Source organism: Crinia signifera, chromosome 7, assembly GCF_055691185.1.
Source record: "Crinia signifera chromosome 7, ASM5569118v1, whole genome shotgun sequence".
Taxonomy (NCBI): Eukaryota; Metazoa; Chordata; class Amphibia; order Anura; family Myobatrachidae; genus Crinia; species Crinia signifera.
Genome location: NC_139223.1, coordinates 141497202 through 141517575, shown reverse-complemented (window position 1 = coordinate 141517575; position 20374 = coordinate 141497202). Strand labels below are relative to the sequence as shown.

The 20374-nt window shown below is 44.3% G+C and overlaps 2 protein-coding genes across 5 annotated transcripts in view; one reads left to right on the top strand and one right to left on the bottom strand.

The window, feature by feature from the left end:
* Window positions 1–5203: 5203 nt before the first annotated feature.
* KLHL41 (kelch like family member 41) lies at window positions 5204–17791 on the top strand. The gene is made up of 6 exons (XM_083152061.1): window positions 5204–6529; window positions 10765–10922; window positions 11004–11111; window positions 14273–14458; window positions 16881–17027; window positions 17579–17791. Exons 1-6 carry the CDS (start codon window positions 5438–5440, stop codon window positions 17688–17690), a joined length of 1803 nt encoding a protein of 600 aa, XP_083008187.1. The 5' UTR covers window positions 5204–5437; the 3' UTR covers window positions 17691–17791.
* Window positions 17792–19071: 1280 nt separating this feature from the next.
* FASTKD1 (FAST kinase domains 1) overlaps window positions 19072–20374 on the bottom strand; it is a 34579-nt gene continuing 33276 nt past the window's right edge. For all 4 annotated transcript variants that reach the window (XM_083153885.1, XM_083153883.1, XM_083153886.1 and 1 more), the window contains exon 15: window positions 19072–19247. In XM_083153885.1, the coding sequence (XP_083010011.1) occupies window positions 19155–19247 (93 nt within the window). In that variant the 3' untranslated portion in view covers window positions 19072–19154. The remainder of the gene's footprint in view (window positions 19248–20374) is intronic.

Sequence of the window (20374 nt, the reverse complement as noted above, 5' to 3'; positions counted from 1 at the left end):
TTTAAGGTTTGTCTGTTCCTAAACTAGGAATCTGTTCTGTCACAAATCATCACATTTTGGAAGGAACAATACATTCACAGCCAACACCCCGCCAGTGTACACTTATCTGCTATGCTATTATTATGTTATTTAAATGTAACCTATTAATACATAGTGCATTTTTGTATTGCGAACAGTCCCTGGTTTCACTCACTTGGAGTATATGAAGTAACTACTATACGCTTGGTTATAGGGCAATCTACAAAAGGGCATTGCATCCTGTTCATCCAAAGGCTTAAGATACTATTAACTAGAAGTGGAGAGAATGAACTCATGTGTATTGTTGCGGACAGGGGTAATACAGCTGCCTGTCTTTTACATCATGGCTACTTTCACACGTGCTAATCTAAACATGGACTTAGAGATAACTGAGCTCTGTACTCAGCTGTTGTTTTAGCAGCTGACTGTCTTTTTGTGTTTTCTGTAGCAGGGCTGTGACAGGTCAAATTCAGCATTGTCTAGGAAAGTATTATTTCAGGATAGCAAAACATAAAGATTAAAATGATTGTTATGTACAGAGTGGAACCTGGTAAGCATGGTAAGTTTTTCCCTCTGCCAGCTATCCCCCTCTGGATCCCCAGTGCTTAAATACAAATTAAAAAAATCAGGAGCTGGGATAAGCAGACAGGGGAGGAGCGGCGCAAAGTCTTTGTCCCTGCGCTTCTCCAATGGCTGCCACCTTAGTGGTCCTTCTGCACCTCTAGCATCTGTCAGAGCACCCAGAGCTACCCGGCAGTGCGGATTCTGGGAGCGCTGGCAGATTGTGCGTCTGCAGCCCTGGGAAACAAGCATGTAACTCCCCCTGGCAATGAGCATATAACCTCCCATCCCCCCCCCCCCCCCCCCCGGCAACAAGCATATAATCCCCCCATGGCATGGAGCATGTAACACCTCGTGTCAACAAGCACTTAACCCCCTGGTAAGGCGCATATAACTTCATGGCATCGAGCATGTAACCCCTTGTCAATGAGTGTGCAACACCTAGCATCTAGCAAGAAACCCCTGGCAATGAGCATGCAACTCCTAGCAACAAGCATGTAGGTAAGCGCCACTTACGTGGCATAATATGTAATAGGCATTACATTGTGTGGTATAATATGTAATAGGCATTATGATGTGCAACATATTGTGTAATGAGCATTATGGTGTGTGTTATTTGGAAATGGGCATTACGGTATGCTTAATCGTGGCACAGTGAGTCTAATATTGTGTACACACGGAACGATTCAATGTCTTAAACGACTTCCTCTGAACTCCTGCACAAATGATTTGGTGTCAAATGATGAACGATTAGGCAAACGATTACACATGAATGATTGATCTTTAACGATGGTGGAGGGGAGTGGGAGCCAGTCAATTAGCCTTACCAAATCATTCATCATGCATACACATGAAATGATTGGTACACATCGCTAACAATTGGTCGATGATCTTTCTGCATGCAGGAAAGATCATCGACCTCTACCAACGACCATCGGGTACGCACATCGTCCGATATATCGTTCATACACACAGAACAATTTGAGCTATTGGTTGTTTCAATCTATCCGTGTGTACGCACCTTAAGGGGCTCTACCTGGTGCAATGTGTATAAAGGTGCACACACACTGTACAATTTTTTTGACCAATTTGGTTGAAAGACCTTTCCATTGAACCCAGACAAACGACGAATGATGATGCGCATAATCGCCAGTTGTTCATCGAGATTGTTCTTCAACTAAACATGCAGCTCAATTTGGATATCTTTCCAAAAAAGCCTATAAACTTTAGCTTGATCTTTCGTCTTTCGTCTGTCTTCAATATCTTTCGTCAACATCTTTCGTCCAGGATACTGGGTTCAAGGGAAATGTCTTTCAACGAAATTGGTAAAAAAAATTGTGCAGTGTGCATGCACCTAGCGTGACACTACTGTGTTGTGTAATGTGAATTGGTAATATTATATGGCCATAACCGGGAGGCTGGCTCCGGGAGGCTTGCCTACTCCTTTGGATGGATGGGAGTGCCACAAAATTTTCTGGAGAGTTGGCAATTATGGTTATGCAGTCTTCTGTGTCATATACCCAATATTGTGTTTTTAAAGATTGTGATGCTGTAGTAACTGTTCTAGATAGTTTGTATAGGAAATTATTGTTTTGATGATATGGGTTATTACATTGAACAGTTGCTTGTTTGATAAAGATGGATGTTCTCCCGTTCTTTGCATAAGAACGCCGGTTGGTTCGGGAGTCTCAAGTGTGAAAATATGCAAATGCCAGTTTCAGCACAAATGCTAGTTTTATATTAGATTGTTTTATATCAGATTTAAACTAATGGTTTAATAATGCATGGGTACACATAGAAAAATAAAATCTATCATCTATCTTGTCAATTGCAAGAAAGGCAGCAGCCTCTGTAGAGAGTGGGGTTATGTCATAGTGTCCCAGCTCTGGAGGCGGGAAGGGGGCCCAGTTCTGTCTCCTGTACTATTATTACATGCTATTTATCACATGTGATTTATCTGATGGGCTGTATGACAGGGGCTGGCAAATAGGGCTATATATCGTATGCGATATATCTCAAGTGCTAAAAACCGCCACTATGTGCACCTGACGCCTGCGAATCCGTCATCAACTCTGACCCGATGCGCACGGGACAGTGCATCGGATGGGCATGCAATTTTTTTCATCCAATTTCTCGTCCCGATCTGTCCAAATCTGATGAAAAGTGTCCAAATCGCCACTAGTGAATGGCCATCTTAAGAAGGCATGCAGGTCTTGAGCTGTGGTAGAACAACAAGTTGCAGCATGCACAGCTACCATGAGCTGGAGACTTGCAGTCAGCCTAGATCTGTTGCCCATGAGTGTCTGCCCAGGGAAGCCTGTGTGATTTCTCTGCTGAGGGTGCGGGAGCTTTGTATACAAGCAGCTAAACATAGAAACATTGTCAGTGACTATTGCTGCCAACATACGTGACATTAATCTCATCTGCTCTTTTTAAGATATACAGTGACGTAGCAAGATGTGCCAAGCCATCAGCTAACTCATGGGTTTATTATTAGTATGGCATAGAGATAATATGTGTGGTTCTTGCGTTACACAATGTAGTCATCTACGCTAATCCATAAATGAATATAAATTATTAGGTCTGTGTAATGCTGCCCATACACTTGTGAGATATTGTATACAATCATTTGATTTCGACCAATTCTGGCCGATAAATCTAATTATTGTATACATTTTAAGGGACTTTTCGACGCAATGCGCGGTCACGCCGTCGAATGACGCGCCGATAGATATTATGTGCTGCACATAATATCTATCGAATTGTAGGAGCAGTCGCATGTGGTTTTTAACCACATGCGATCGCTCAAATACAATCTGTGGGTGGGGGGCAGAGGGGACGCATTCAGTGGTGTGGGTTTTGGGGAGAGGGGGCCCTAGGGACCGCTGGCGGCGTACCTGCGTCTCGTATTGGGGCGGTGGAGTAGTGTAGCGCTAGCAGTAGCGCTTGTGGGTGGTGGGAGTCAGTGGTGGCAGGAGAATTTTTAAAACACTGGGCTGCCTTGTGATTGGTTGAGAGAGCTCAGCCAATCACAGGGAAGCCCAGTGTTTTAAACAAATCTGCCACCACCGCTACTGCTAGCATACACTACTCCACCACCCCATGCCAGCGGGTTGGGATCATTTGGTCTACAGTCATTAGGTTGACGCCATTAGGTCGACATGGTTCTAGGTCGACATAGGAAAAGGTCGACATGGTTCTAGGTCGAAAGGTCATTAGTTCGACAGGTCATTAGTTCGACTATGTCGACAGTCAAAAGGTCGACATGGGGTTTTTCACTGTTTTTTTTACCTGAATGTCAACACAGTCAACATGGACACAGTTTCAAGTGCACCGCATCCCCTCGCTGCGCTCGCAATGCGTCGGGAACGGTGCCTCGCTGCGCTCGGTACACTATTTTATTATCCCACCACGCCCTAGTGGATGGTAGGGCATGAAATTCCACCTGTCGGCACATGTCGGCTCAAAAAACAGTGAAAAACCCCATGTCGATCATATGACTGTCGACCTAGACATTGTCAAACTAATGACCTGTCGAACTAATACCCTTTCGACCTAGACCCATGTCGACCTAGACCCATGTCGACCTTTTCCCATAACGACCTAATGACTGTCGACCATAATGCTGTAGACCAAATGACCGCCTTCCCCTGCCCCATCGGAAGAGGGCCTGCGACATTGGGTGCTGGATTTTGCACCCAAAAATGTGATCGTATTCGATGGACATTGTACTTCGATGTCGCATCGAATCCCATCGCATCAGTGTATGGGCAGCATAAATGTGTATTATTCATCTGTTATCCAGTATTTCTTTAACTTTACATATTACACAACCTTTTACAGTAAAATGTCAATATGGCTGCCACCCCCTGCCCCAGCTCCCATCACCATGTGAGTATGGGTCATTGGGTTTACACAATTTAGGTCGACATTCATTGGGTCGACCACTGAAGGTCAACAGGCCTTAGATCAACACCTGAAATAGGTCGGCATGGAAAAGGTCAACAATGGGAAGGTTGACAGTCAAAAGGTCGACATGAGTTTTTCAAATTTTTGTCACAAATGATGACACAATCAACATGGACACCGTCTAAGTGTACCACTTGCCATGTAAAGTAATCCGCGGCCCCTCGTGGGGCTCACTGCGCTCGCCACGCTTGTGGCTCGGTGCGCTTGCCACACTATATAACATCAACTCCATGCGTAGTTGGATAGTGGGGTGTGAAATCACCCATGGGTGACTATACAATTAAAAATCAGGTCTTTACAATGAAAAATCGCATCGCATGCCTTAAGTAGTGGCATGCAATGAAAAAATCGGGCACCCAGATAATACACAAGTACCAATATTTCTTTAAACCATTTGAATAAAATGTAGCTTTTAAAGAATAAAGAAAACCTATTGTAACTGCAGTTCTGCATTTCTTTCATGTTTTGTTCCCTGACCCACAAAAAAATAAAGGTGAAAGATTGCAACTTTGTCCACGAGCTTAGCAGATAATTGCAGATCTGTCAGTCTCTTGTAAACCAGCCTGGTGCATTTCTGCATGCATGCATCATTCTCTCTGTGGTATTGGACACTTCTTACAAAGCTCTCCCACCCTAGTAACCAAAATCTACAGTTGTTTCTTTCAATCTGTGACAGCTGCAGGAGCAATTCCTCTTCCAATTTGGCCAACCTGAATTCCATATTGTAAGAGCCTGTGCCTATATTTAGCTGGAGAGCTTAAATTGCACAGAGTTTAAGCTAGACAGAATTCCCAGATCAGCCCTTTTGCTGCTCGACCTGGTAGCTAACAACAGCTACAGCCTTTCTCCCTTCTTTCTCTTCACTCTGCTGTTCTAGGTTCTAGGGGAGATGGATCCCACTCAGGAATTAAAAGAAGAACTCCGACTTTACCAATCTACCCTTCTTCAGGATGGTCTGAAAGAACTTCTTGATGAAAATAAGTTTGTTGATTGTTTCCTGAAAGCTGGAGAGAAAAGCCTACCTTGTCACCGGCTGATTCTTGCTGCTTGTAGTCCTTTCTTCAGGGAGTTCTTCTTATCTGATGAAAGCGAGGAGAAGAAAAAGAATATGGAGTTAGACAATGTAGACCCAAGTGTAATGGAATCCATTCTTAAATACCTATATTCTGCTGACATTGATCTCGATGACGGGAATGTCCAGGATATTTTTGCATTGGCCAGTCGTTTCCAGATCCCATCGGTTTTCACTGTGTGTGTTACTTATCTTCAGAGACGACTCTCAACAGCGAATTGCCTGGCTATCTTCAGGTTGGGTCTTCTCCTGGACTGTCCACGACTTGCCGTCACCGCACGTGATTACGTATGTGATCGATTTAGCCAAATATGTAATGAAGATGATTTTCTACAGCTTGCCATTCATGAGCTGATTGCTGTCATTTCCAGTGATAGCTTAAATGTTGAAAAAGAAGAAACTGTGTTTGAGGCTGTGATGAAGTGGGTTAGGACAGACAAGGAGAACAAAGTCAAGAGTCTGGTGGAGGTCTTTGACTGCATTCGTTTTCGCTTAATGACTGAAAAATATTTCAAGGATCATGTAGAAAAGGATGACCTGATCAAAGGAAATCCTGAAATACAGAAAAAGATTAAGGTTATTAAAGATGCCTTTGCCGGCAAACTGCCCGAGCCAGCCACGGATAAGGCAGTAGATGGCGATGTTGGAGATGAAGATTTACTTCCTGGATATCTGAATGACATTCCTAGGCATGGCATGTTTGTCAAAGACATGGTCCTCCTGGTCAGTGACACCGCTACGGTGGCCTATGATCCTATTGAAAATGAATGCTTTTTGGTTGCACTGTCTGAGCAAATTCCAAGAAATCATTCCAGCATAGTCACTATATCAAAAGACGTCTATGTCATCGGAGGTTTGTATGTGGATGAGGAAAACAAGGATCAGCCATTACAGTCCTACTTCTTTCAGGTATGTCATAATCAGTTCTGTTTATTTTTATTTTATTCAAAAGGTTTTTTTTTTTATTGGACTGTCCAGACTCTAGAGGAATGAGATAGATATGTATCTGCTAAGCCAATATAAGGTCATAAAATAGCACTGATATGCAAGATGGGGAGAGGAGGGATATTCTCTTAAGCTGGTGTAGACCGATCAAAGGCACATGTACACCTGAGGAAGCCTTATTATTGGCACATGGTCAAGGACAGATGCATATAGCAGACTATGGCCCTTATTCTGGTTAATTCGCTGGGATGCGTGCATGCACCCTTGCGAATGAAGCAAACCCCGCCTTGCGAATGGTTAGGCCGCACCACCAATTCGCATGCCGAATTCGCTTGCAAGGCTTGCTAATGGATGTTTTACATGACCATCCATTCGCATTCCAGTGGGAACCTCCCCCATCATTTGATGGTTTCCAACCATCGAATGATGGCGAAAGCGCATGCATATGTAAGGGGTGGTCCAGACCACTCTTACATATGAGCAAAGAAAGCTGTCCGCCCCCTGTATGTGTTTCACGACCACATTAGCTTATGTACACCCAGCGGTTTCATGGGAACACCCATGAACGCAGGGCGTACGCATGAGGTAATGACACTTGGCCAGCACCCCACGCCCCTCTCCACCCTCTGCTCGCAAGGCTGGGAGCGTGCACTCAGCGACCAGATTTCTAGCTGAGTTTGCACGCACCCAGTGTATCCACGTTCACAGAAATGCTGCTGCGCATTCGCAAAACATCGGTCCTTGTACGAATTAACCAGAATAAGGGCCTATGACTGTCACAAGTAAACCACATAATTGTTTTTTTGCAAGTGCACCAGTGCTGCTGATTGGCGCTTTCTATGTTGCCCGGTATGTGCATGTTTGAGCAAATGTTTTTTTAAATAATGACTTGTATCATTTATATGGAAAATGACTTCAGTTTTATGGATCCCTAATAGCAAATGCATATTTTGTAAACAAATGAAATAAACTGGTGGTCACCTCAACTTATCTTACCATATATGCAGCTTTCTAGAGTATACACACAATTCCAGTTTTGTTTAATATGTTGGCCAACTATGCATCAGCCAAAGTGTCTGCCTTGTGTGTCCATACACACCCTAATACCAATGGTACAAGTATGGTTTCAATCCTTTTGATATCAGACCCCATGCCTTTCTTCTAACACTATTTTGTTGTGTCAGCGCTGAATGCTGCCATTGGCATCTGATTGCTGCATCAGGATGCTGTGTGTGTGTATTTCAGCCTTCTGGAACACTACAATTTAAATCTGCTTAACACAAAATGACTTGTTCCTCTTGGAACACGCAAAAGCAGGTACCCACTTGACACAGAAATGCTCAGAGGGGAACTGATGTATGCCAGATCCCTTCTGGAGAAGCGCGCCGGTCAGGTGAATGAGGGAGCAATCAGGCAGATAATATTTGGAGCAGTATGAGGGGAATAATGGAGTTTGATGATGCGAGGGGTAATGTTGAATGATGATGTGACAAGTTCATGGTGAAAATTAATGATAGTGAAGGGGGTTAAGACGAATAAAGATGAAGAATGAGAGGTTGCTGATTGGCAGAGGACATGATTTTAGAGATGGAGGCTCCATGGTGGAGATTAGTAGTTAATGAATGATTGATTGATTATTGTTCCTCTTCTATGGTGACTATGAGACATTGCCGATTCTGTCTGTATTTTCAGTTACACCCTTTACTGAATAAAGCGCTGGTCACATCACTTCCTCCCCAGCTATATTATAAAATCGGTGTGCCTCTATATTGTCTCCCATTGCTGCTTAGCCAAGTAGCCACGGCCACTCTATGCTGATGGTAATGGCAGAACTGGCTACTTGACCCAATCACTGACCTTTCTTATGAAACCACACAGTGTCTTTGTACCATTGTGTCCAAAGTTTTAAAAAGATCCTGCCGCGGGGCAGTCAGCCTGGGAGCTGCTTTAGCCTAATGCTGCCCATACATATGTGAGATATCACGTGCAATCATTCGATTTCGGCCATAAATCGAATGATTGCATGCATTTTTATGCTGATATTCGACGCGATGCGCAGGCACGCCGTTGAATGTCGCATCGATAAATATTATGAGCTGCACATAATATTTATTGAATTGCATGAGCAATCGCATGTTGTTTTTAACCACATGCGATTGCTCGAATGCAATCAGCGCCGGGTTCGGGGAGCGGGGCCAGGATGGGGACCAGAACGCTGACGGGGAGCTGGTACCTGGCTGGGGAGACATGGCGGCTGTGTAATGGGGACCGGAGCGGTAGCGCTTTTAGGTGGCGGAAACACTGGACGGCCCTCTCAGCCAATCAGACCGTCCAGTGTTTCCAAGTCACTGCTGCTGCTGACAAGTCCCGCTGCTGACAAGCTCCGGTCCCGCCTACACAGCCCCACACCACCCCTCTTCTAGCACCCGATGTCCATCGCAGGATGGCATGCGACATCGGGTGCTGCACTGGGCACCACTTGATGCGATCAGATGCGATGGGACATCGCATTGCGATGTCCCATCGCATCTGATGGCATAAGTGTATGGGCAGCATTAGAGTGGCCACTACGACTCATTTACATAATTAGTATTCCGTCACAATAAATGGAGGTAGGACTCAAATTGGCCACATGCTGTATGCAGATCAAATCAGCCCTTCCCCCTCTCCCCTATGGGGGAAGGGCTGATTTGACCTGCATACAGCATGTGTGGCCAATTTATTGATAAATTAGCTCAAAGCCTGTCAAAATGATGGCTTTTGAAATGCACTTTCACTTTAATCTGTGACAGTTTTTACTCCAGTCTATTGTGTCACAGCTCCCTCTCTCCATATCCAGCAAGTTGGAAACAGATCAGTGTCCCTGCAAAAATAGCTTTCACTTTTCGTTAGGACATCTTTTAGCACACAAAGAAGTAATTTGGTCTGTGGAGTGGCCTCTAGTAGTCAGTGGCAGTACTACTTAACCTCATAGACGTGTATATCTATATCATCTGTTCAGTGTCTGTTTGTGTGTCTCCGAAACACTGCCATCTGTCTGCAGCAAGTGAAACTACATCTCATCACAGAGGCGATCACAGGGTAGCAGACTAGCTTTCAAAACATTAGCTTTGAGCGGCCTTACTGGTGTGTGTGTGTGTGTTTATATGTATATATTTATATAGACGGGAGAAGGACGCAGCACTCCAGACGATTTCTCAAACAGCAAAAACTTTATTGTGCTCAGCTGAGCACAATAAAGTTTTTGCTGTTTGAGAAATCGTCTGGAGTGCTGCGTCCTTCTCCCGTCTACATGCACCATTGACGAAGGCACCCGACAAGCAACTATCTGTTGGAGGTGTGCCCGGCACAAAGCAGTCTATATATTTATATTTATATTTATAGCGTAGTAGGCTGGCACTCCAATCTCCAAATGGCTGACTCAGGGCCTGGTGCCTTCAGCAAAGGTGACGCCACAGCGAAAACCCATATACAGGAGGGAATAGCAGCGGCACTCAGGACTTATAAAAACAAACGACTCGTAGCCAAGACCAGTGACGTTTCAGCCCTTCCGGGCTTTTATCAAAAACAGCTTACGTAAGCTGTTTTTGATAAAAGCCCGGAAGGGCTGAAACGTCACTGGTCTTGGCTACGAGTCGTTTGTTTTTATAAGTCCTGAGTGCCACTGCTATCCCCTCCTATTTATATTTATATATATATATATATATATATATATATATATATATATATAGTATAGCGATGAAGTGCGGCACTCACAGTATAATGAAGTACACGGAAACAGCAGGTAAGTTCAGCAACGTTTCAACGTCCTTTTATTAGGACATTTTCATCAAAAAAAGGACGTTGAAACGTTGCTGAACTTACCTGCTGTTTCCGTGTACTTCATTATACTGTGAGTGCCGCACTTCATCGCTATACTACATTATTCTTGGTGAAGGCACCCAGTGCATTGCTTAAAGCGTTGGAGCTGTGGACGTGCCGGCCACCTGTCCGGATATATATATATATATATATATATATATATATATATATATATATATATATATATGGGGATCCTAATGCTAAATGTGTGATGTAGATCATAAATGTAAAAGTCTGCTAAGCTGATACACTCATATATTAATAATAAGCTAAGAAACCAGTACTTAATAAGATGTAATATATACTTATTGGTAAGACTGTTATCTTCTGCATTTCAGCTGGACAGCATTGGTGGGGAATGGATTGGGCTGCCACCTCTACCATCATCTAGGTGTCTTTTTGGCCTGGGTGAGGCTGATAATTGTATCTATGCCATCGCTGGCAAAGACCTGCAGTCTGAAGAGACACTGGATACCGTGTTCTGTTACGATGTTAAGTACGTTGCATATGGTTACTATAAGCCCAATGACTATTTACATATCTTTCCGAAACGTTAACGCTCCTTATCCACTTTCAGAGCAATGGCATGGAACGAGGCAAAGAAACTCCCACTCAAGGTTTACGGACATTCTATAGTGTCCCATAATGGACTGATCTACTGTATTGGGGGCAAGACAGATGACAAGTAAGTGGTTTATATATATATATATATAGTGTCAATATATTGGTGCATTTGTACGTACCTATATTATCGCCTCCTAGAACGGTGTAGGAACTACAATTATCACATTTAATCTAAACTTTTTAACAATGCAATGTGCAATGTGCCAGCGCTGTGTGCTGAGCGATCTGTCAGGGCCAATGTAAGAAGACTCTCTGGAACGGCATTCTAACCAGATTTATTCAGCATGCTGGATGTTAATTGCCAGACAATAGCGACGTACAGGGCCAGGCATCGCTCTCACTATGGCCCCTACACACAGAGCGATATAGGGGCATTTTCTGAGCAATCTAGTGAGATGACTTAGAAAATGCCCTGAAATTGCCCCTTGTGTTGGTATAATGACTATACCTGGACAAGCAGGTGGGCTGGATGGGTGCCGGGTGACAGTGGGGATCCTGACAGTCAGTATCCCGACGTTGGGATCCCGACTGCCGGTGTTCCAACAGGGGGGATCCCGACTCACAGGGGCTATTCTCCCTTGTGGGGGTCCACAACCCCCATAGAGGCAGAATATAACGTGTGTTGAGTGTAGCGAGCCACTGGGTCTGCAGCATGGCAAGTGCAGCGAGCCCGCAAGGGGCTTCTTTGCGCTCGCCCCCCTGTCGGAGCACCGGCAGTCGGGATCCTAACATCGGGATACTGACTGTCAGGATCCTAACATCGGGATACTGACTGTCGGGATCCTCACTGTCAGAGCCCCATACCACACCCGGCTGGATATAGGCTTTCTTAAAGTTTTCTTTATAATAAACATTTCTTCAACAAGTGGTAAAACTTTTCAAATCCATCCTCTGAAATGAGAGGTAAAAGCTGACTGGATATTGCTTTATAGCTCTCCACTTTTTTCCTCTCCATTCTTTGATAAATACCCCCCTAAACAGTTTGACGCAGCTGAATGAAGGTTAAAAGAATGTGCCTTTATTCACATATACAAAAGGAAATTGTTATTTTATTTTGCACTACTATAAGATAATATGTTAGTGAGCGCACCTTTTATAGAGGAATGCCCTGCATTTGTTTCTCCACAAAGTTAATTGAGTCTTGTCCTATGCTGCTGAGGGTGGATGATACTCATAAAATTTCCCTTAAATATGGCTGGGCTGCAGGAGGAGTCCGCGGTCGCGGGCGCAGCCGCATAGATGTCTTCATTGCAATGTGAAAATCAAGTGATTTTCAGTTTGGTTAAAAAAATAAATGTTACAGTATGGCCTCATTTGAACACGTATCCGGATTATGAGCTAGATTAGGAACTTACCTGTAGCCATACCCTTAACTAGCAGTATTTAGATATGGGATATATGGGATATGAAATTTAGGATGGAGCAACTCCTAACTCTCCTTCTGCCCAGTTTAAAGTTTCTGCTATTTTGAGATGAAAGCACAGATGTACTGTCACTCTGAGGAACAACCTGGTGATGTCTGACTGACATTTCTTGGTTTATGGCACCTGTCCATAGCTTGGAACTCTGGGAAATCCTCCACAGAGTGATGAGACTGCTTCTGTCTTCAAGGCTTCCGTACTAGCATGTTACAAAGTCTATATAGTGTGCCAGATATATTCTTTTTAAAATATTGACTGAAAGATCTAGTACTATACCAAAACTAAGCAGTGTATTTACTAAAAGTGTGGGTTTACAGAAATGGATATGTTGTCCATAGCTATTGTCTTGCTAATAAATATACCCAAACACATCCTCGCATGCGGCCACACAAAGGAAAAATCATTTGATGGTCACTCCCGATCGAATGATTTTCCTCCGTTCGCAATGAAAAGTAAGCCAGCTGGCGCTGACGTCATGTAACACCAAGCCCCAAGCCAATATAACATTGGGCGTTCTCATGCTACCGCCCTCTTCCCGCCCCTCCTGGAGAGTGAAATTTGCCAAAGCCATTCACTCCCAGGGTTTGCACATGCGCATATTTGGGCATGCGCAAACCCTGACCATCGGGCATGGGTACGATTTCGTCCAGCTATAAGTGGGTCTGAATTGTCCCAAAAGTGTAGTGGACAAGTGGAAAAGTTTCCCATAGCAACCAATTATCTTCTATCTTTTTATAGCATATACTTGATAACTGCTTCCTTGAACCTGGTTGGTTGCTATGGGAACCTTTTGTACTTGACTACTTTCTACACTGCATAATACATCATCTCCTATATGCGCAATACCCTTTGTTATCTAGTGCGGAGATGTCTATTACAATGTTGTGAGACTGTTATATGTGAAGACTTTTTAGTGCAATGTAGGTACAATTTGTAACAAAGAGTGTATACCTTTTTTTAAAAAGGGTATTATAATCATTATTTTCATCTTCGTTATCTTATTTGTGATTTAAATGGAATGGAAGGAACTAGAGTGGATCTAGAAAAATGGCTAACCTTAATATGCATGTAACAGTTTATTTTGTCTGAGCATATGTCAAATACGGGTATTGTGTGTATTTATCTGGTGCTTAATCTAGATTTACTATTTCAACCTTTATTTGCACCTGGGAGAGTTCTGATATTGTACCAGTCTATGCTATGTGGTTTTATATTTACTTTTGAGCATCTAATGAGATAGACAAAGAACAATTGGCAGCAGTTGTGACAAGACCAAAGCACAGTCAGGGCCAGCCAGGGGCAAATTGGTCATAGGCTCTACCGGGAAGAATCCAGATTAGCCGATGCACCTGTAAGGCCACCTGTCAGCCAGTGACTTTTGTTTTTTAAAGATCTGGCCCTGTCCAGAGTAGAGGCCCCATCTCCCTCCTATTCCAACACAAACAACATTTTCCGGTTCACAGAGCACTTAGTGCTGCAAATACTCATCTAAGGTGGGTGCCCATCTGTCTGGCAAAATATTAAAACCAATGGCTTCCACACAGGTGTAGTGATGTATTAACCCCGCCTATTTTGGTGTTGGTTCTGCCTACATGTGATTCTGCCTACATATTTGATGCTACATAAGTGGGGCCACATTGATCACGGGTGACTGAGTTGCCCTAGTGTAAAGGCACCATGGTGGAAGTGTGCTGAAAAACATTGCACCAGCTCTGAGCAAAGTGATATATTGTTCCTTTGGTTTAGTGCCTTGAATGCCTGTAAAGGTTATTTCTTATTTTTTTGCTTTTTCTCCATTCAGGAAATGTACTGGTAGACTGTTTGTATTCAATCCCAAGAAAGGAGACTGGAAAGACCTTCCTCCAATGAGAACAGCCCGCTCCATGTTTGGTGTTGCTGTTCATAAGGGGAAGATCTTCATTGTCGGTGGTGTCACAGAGGAGGGTTTAACCGCATCAGTGGAAGCTTATGATATTACCAATAACAAGTAAGTGTTAGCAAGGTCCATGTCAGTGTACGGGTGCATCTTCAGAAAATGATGTCAATCAAAGGTGCAGATGTATTAAGCCTGGAGAAGAGATAAACTGTAGATAAAGTGAAAGGAGATAAAGCACCAGCCAATGAACTGTGTTTGAAAATGACAGTTGGGAGTTGATTGGCTGGTAATTTAACTCCTTTCACTTTATCCAGGGTTGCCTACTTTTGAAAAATCATTTCAGGGAAAAAAGTAAAAGCTGGGGGCGGGCCTTGCGTCACCATGGGGCGGGTCTTGCATTGCTAGGGGCGGACCTTGCGTCGCCGGGGGCGGGCCTTGTGGTATTGCGGTAACTATACAATCGGCTCAGCTGGGCATGCATGCCCTTTAACAGTGGATGGGGAAGCCTGGCTGATTGATGGACGGGGCAGGGGCTGCGTCCGGAAGGTGACTGACTGAGGTCGGTGTCGGGGGAGCTGTTAATTGAAGGTCCCCGGGGAGTGTGGGCTCTGCTGGGGGTGATCGTTCCTAAAATCATAATCCTATTCGCACCCCCATGTGCCAGATCATGACACAGACATGAGTTAAGACAATTTACACTTTGGGGGGGTGTTCGGTCCTGCGTGCCCGATGTTGCGCGTCTGCGCGCAGGCGGGTTTCTGCACATGTACAGATGTATGGTGCGTGCACCCACGGCGAACTTTCGATTCGCCGAGTGTACGCACCCATGATGGCGTGTGGGGGGCAGAGAGGCGCGGGGCTGCCTCATTACCATATGAGAACGCCCAGATGTGGGAGGTTACCCGCAGGCATACAAATGGATGTTTATGCTAAACATCCATTCGCAGCCTGTACGGGCAAACCCGCGCTGCGAGGGGGGGCGGGAGTGTTCATTCGCCGGGCGGGGTTTGGTGGATTTGCAAGGCTGCGAATTCGCAGCCTTGCGACTCAACCAGAATAACCCCCCTTATCCGATGTAAGTGATGGCTGAGCACACGTCTGCTCTGCACTGTAGTGAGGGGAATGTGTGTGAGGTGACAGAGGGTGGGCTGTACATGGGGAGATAGGGCGTGCAGCCATTCAGTGTGACATAGGGGAGGAGGCCACACAACATCCAGCCTTCATCTGCTATACCTGAAGGAGGGAGTCCCGGAGATCTGCAGCAGCCATGGCATCTGCAGAGCAGGCTGCCCCGGTCCTGGTAAGCGCAGTCACTGCCTGGCTGCCTGCGCTGTGCAGCTGGCTGTCGGGTGTGTGCTGGCACAGCTCCTGGGGAAGGGCTGCTCGGGCACAGACAGGTGAGTGCTGGTCTCGCTTTTTCCCGCCGCTCAGCTTCACTTCCGCGACGGCTACTGCGCATGTGCCAGATAACGGCGATGATGTCGCCAACGTGATGGTGCGGCGTCATCGATGATATCTGGCACATGCGCATTAGCCAATGCGGTAACATGAAGCGGAGCTGCGGGAGAAAGGGGCCCTCTTCCGGGAGTCCGTGAGAAGTACCATAATTCCGGGAGTCTCATTGACATTCTGGGAGAGTCGGCAACCCTGACTTTATCTCCAGTTTATCTCTTCTCCAGGCTTAATAAATCAGACCCATAGGACTGAGAGCGACATACTGGTTTGAGCCACCATATATTAACCCTTTGCGTGCCAAGTGTATTCGTCAAGAGGTGTAAAAATTGCCAAGCATACATTGACCTGTAATGTTACCCTATAAAGGAGATATCTTTTTCAGCCAATCAGCTCCTTACTGACTTATTTCAAACACAGCCTGTAACATGGCAGTTAGCAGGTGATTGGCTGGACGTTTATCTCTCCTTATCACACTTGCATTTATCTCTTGTTAAAGCTTAATACATCTGCCCCATTGAGTCCAACCAAATGCAATCATTTTGAAATGATTAAGAACTTGTGTGAGCGGGGAGGTTGCTGTATTTTTTTTTTTTTAACAACAAATATAATTATATGGAATGAAAACTGAGCTATGGGTGATTCAGTTGTTATCGCACTCCCCCGCACCCAAAAATGGGCACCATTTTGGGTGCTTAAACTGTACTTTTGTATCCCACACAGTACTTTAGTCAAGTTGAGCCATTTACGTGGTAAATTCTGTACTTCTATCCTTGATCAGTGCAATAATACATTGGCACCCTAACAATTTCATACCGCCCCATCTAAAGTGATGGGGAAATGCAATTATGGGCACCCAATAAACAATTGAATCACCCCCTGAGTGGCAATTGTCAGCTACCCATTACATTTATACCAGGACAGTGATGCCTGAAGAATCCACGGAAGTAATTAACACCTAGAGAAAACATGTTGTTATAAGACAAATGTAATATTAATGTTACTTAATAATTAATTTTTAGTTCTAAAATATCTACATCTCCTAAATGCTATAAATGTTTTTTTTCTTATTCATTTTCAGATGGGAAACATTACAGGAATTCCCTCAGGAAAGAAGCTCCATCAACATGGTCAGTTTAGCAGGGTCACTGTACGCTATTGGGGGATTTGCAATGGTTCAGCTGGAATCACAGGAGTTCGCACCATCAGAGGTCACGGATGTCTGGAAGTAAGTTCCGCTGATTTTATGGATTGCATATTCTTGTCTGTTTCCTATGATGGTGAAAAAGCTTGAACCTTGGTTGGCGCGAACAAGGTTGTTCGCTCCAACCAAGGGACCATCAGACTGTAATGGCCAATACACACTTGGTGATCCCAATGGCCGATGCGTGTTCCCACAGGTCGTAAACAACCCCCTCAGTCGTCTGTGCATGTACATGTGAATCGTTAATGAGGGCCCCTGTGGCAGCTGGGACCCGGCCAGGTGTCAGCATTACGCACTTGCCGATGGCGATGCGGGGGCCCTCATTAATGATCTGCTTCCTTGTCTGTAAAAGCACAGAAAATGGAGGGGATCATGACCAACCGGGAGCGACCATCGGCCATTGTGTGCAGCAGACACACTATTATCGCCGTGCCTCGTAGTGTCCTCAGTCAGGACCCTGATAAGCCACATTCTAGAATATTACGCCCACATAATGGCTGACTCCTGTTTAAGTGACAATTCCCATTTGCAGAACATTATCATACCCCAAATCCTTTTATTTGTTCACTCCTCAGGTTTGAAGATGACAAGAAAGAATGGAGCGGAATGCTGAAAGAAATACGTTACGCCTCAGGAGCCACCTGCCTTGAAAGTCGCCTTAATCTTTTTAAGCTAACAAAGCTGTAATAATACAATACAGATAAAATAACGTGTTTGCTACTTGTGTTCTAAACATAAACTAAAGGTTGTACAGAAATTTATAGTTAAATAAAGGTTTTGGACTTTGACGTTTCAATCTCATATCAAATGCTGTCAGTGAAAAGAGTTACAGTATTATTTATCTAACTCGTGTATATTTTTAAGCCTTAATTGTGTATGGGAAATAAACTAATTTTGTATCACCTTCCTGTATGAAAGTATAATGCGGGCCTAATATCGATAAGACACACACATTGACTCTTACGTGGCATAAAAAGTGTGTAGAACCCATATCCGTGTGTGCGTGTGCGTTGGGAGAGGGGGGGTCTGAGTATTTAAACACCCCCCCCTCAGCTGAACTTTTTTATCAAATTTATTTTAAACAATACCTCAGATGGACTGTTCGACTTGCCCACAGGGTTACAGCGAAAATTCTCAATGGGCCCCACCTCTTCCTTTAGGGATCAGGTTCCAGACAGTGCATTTAATTTGCACAATATACATGTTATGTGTGTGTGTGTGTGTGTGTGTGTGTGTGTGTGTGTGTGTGTGTGTGTGTGTGTGTGTGTGTGTGTGTGTGTGTGTGTGTGTGTGTGTGTGTGTGTGTGTGTGTGTGTGTGTACACAAGTACATGCAGTGTTTTTTTATTTATTTTTTTACAATCCGGGGATTGAAAAACTGTAAATCCTGAAAGGGCGGCGGGCAGGTGTGAGGCTGTGCCCAACATGTTTGCTGGGCAATGCCTCCACAGCTGCGACTGCTCAGCAAAAAGAGATGAAATGCGCATTTTAATAAATCCTGGGATTGGATGGTCCAAATATCGCAGTTGAAATCCTGGCCAAAAATGCTGAAGACATTGACATCCCTAGGGTGTGTATGTATGCTTTATGTACAGTACTGTGTATATATTACATATGTATATACATACATGCAAGGAAACCCCAGTCAAAAATCCTGCATTTGCCCCTGGAACCACATGGAATGTGGTTGAACTAAACTAGCAATGCAATCGGGTTCTAATTGTCATTTTACAGGCTGTGTTTGTAAAATGACAGTTATGAGCCAATTGGTTGATAGTTTTCCAAGCTTTGATAAACCTGACCCTATGGATGAAATGTAATAGGGTAGGAGAATCAGAAAGTGAGAGATTTGGTAAGAAATATCAAGGTTTTTTTAAAGCAACAATCATTTACACTGCAAAATCAAACAAAAATAAACAAAAAAACCTCATGCTGACCGTTTTCTATGTCGACCTAATACAAGGCTATTTTAGCAGTAATATTCAAAACCTTCTATGTAGGTTGCTGATGTCACACTTAAGAGTTTATATTGTAGATAACTTATGACGTTCAGTGCAAAATGAAAAAAAATAAAAAAAATAAATCACATTATAAAGGTCATTCAGTAAAAATCTTTTTTTTATTTTTTTTATTAATAATGAAATATATAAAGTTATAAGACATCAGCAAATATCTTCTTCCTTAGGTAGGTTTTCTGTGTCTCTTCCGATTCTAATGCGTTCTGTTTCCATTCATAAAGAGGGATCTGAAAAATAAAAAAGAAGGTCTAATATAGAACTGGACAGCAGCAATCCAGACAGTAGCACTATGGCAATGAAACTTTGCCTGCAATACCACTTTCACATTGCAAAAATAACCCAGGTTGTTGCTGGGTCGACCCAGGTCTCTGTGCGATGTGAAAGGGTCTTTTTCAATTTCCAGAGTCCAGAAACCCGGTATTCCAACCAGGGTCGCAGTGCAGTGTGAATGGGTAAACCAGGTCCCATTTATACTATGGAGGACGCAGCGCTTGGAGACCGCATTAGCTCCAAGAGCTGCATCCCCCACCCCCTGATGCCGCTCTGCCCACGTCAGATCCATCATTAGGAGGCCCGGTCAGACACGGTTCCCGGGCTTCCTTTCCTTCCTTTCCCTCCCAAGATGGCTCTGATCACAATTCAGTGTGCACAGAAGAACTAGAAAGGTGAGTTTACTATTCCCAATAATACTGCACTTAAATCAAACCACTGGATATTCTATGGATTATGGGAGAGTAGGTCAGGGGTTGAGATGTGACTTGAGCTATAAAAGTGGGATATATGCAGGAGATACCCTGATAGTTACATGTTACACTATTACCAGTCTGTGGTTACACTCAAAATAAATAAACCTTTACATTAATTTTCTACACAAATGATAAAATGGGATGCAGTTAAGATCCCGGCGGTCGGGATCCCGGCGTTCAGAATCCCGACGTTCAGAATCCCGACGCCGGAATCCCGACCGCCGAAATGCCGACACTTTCTCCCTCCTGGGGTGTCCACGACACCCCTGGAGGGAGAATAAAATAGCGTGCCGAGCGTAGCGAGGCACCGGGCCCGCTGCGTGGCGAGCGCAGCGAGCCCGCAAGGGGGGGCGATCCACGTCCCCCCCTTGTCGGCATTTCGGCTGTCGGGATTCCGGCGTCGGGATTCTGAACGCCGGGATCCCGACCGCCGGGATTCAATACTGAATCCGATAAAATGGACCAAATTCACCTACTTGCTGCTGGATAACCAGTCATATTAAGCATTAGAAGGGAGGGGTATTTCCCCAAAGACAATACATAGTAGAACTGGAACACATCATGAATCAACTCTTAGGCATGACTTAACCTTTCTATAGCAGGAAGGA

What these genes read in the sequence shown, in the direction of transcription:
- KLHL41 (XM_083152061.1), top strand. Translation starts at nt 5,438, where the DNA reads ATGGATCCCACTCAGGAATTAAAAGAAGAACTCCGACTTTACCAATCT. An exon ending in TATGATATTACCAATAACAA is followed by an intron (nt 14,459 to 16,880) that starts GTAAGTGTTAGC and finishes ATTCATTTTCAG; the next exon opens with ATGGGAAACATTACAGGAAT. An exon ending in GAGGTCACGGATGTCTGGAA is followed by an intron (nt 17,028 to 17,578) that starts GTAAGTTCCGCT and finishes TTCACTCCTCAG; the next exon opens with GTTTGAAGATGACAAGAAAG.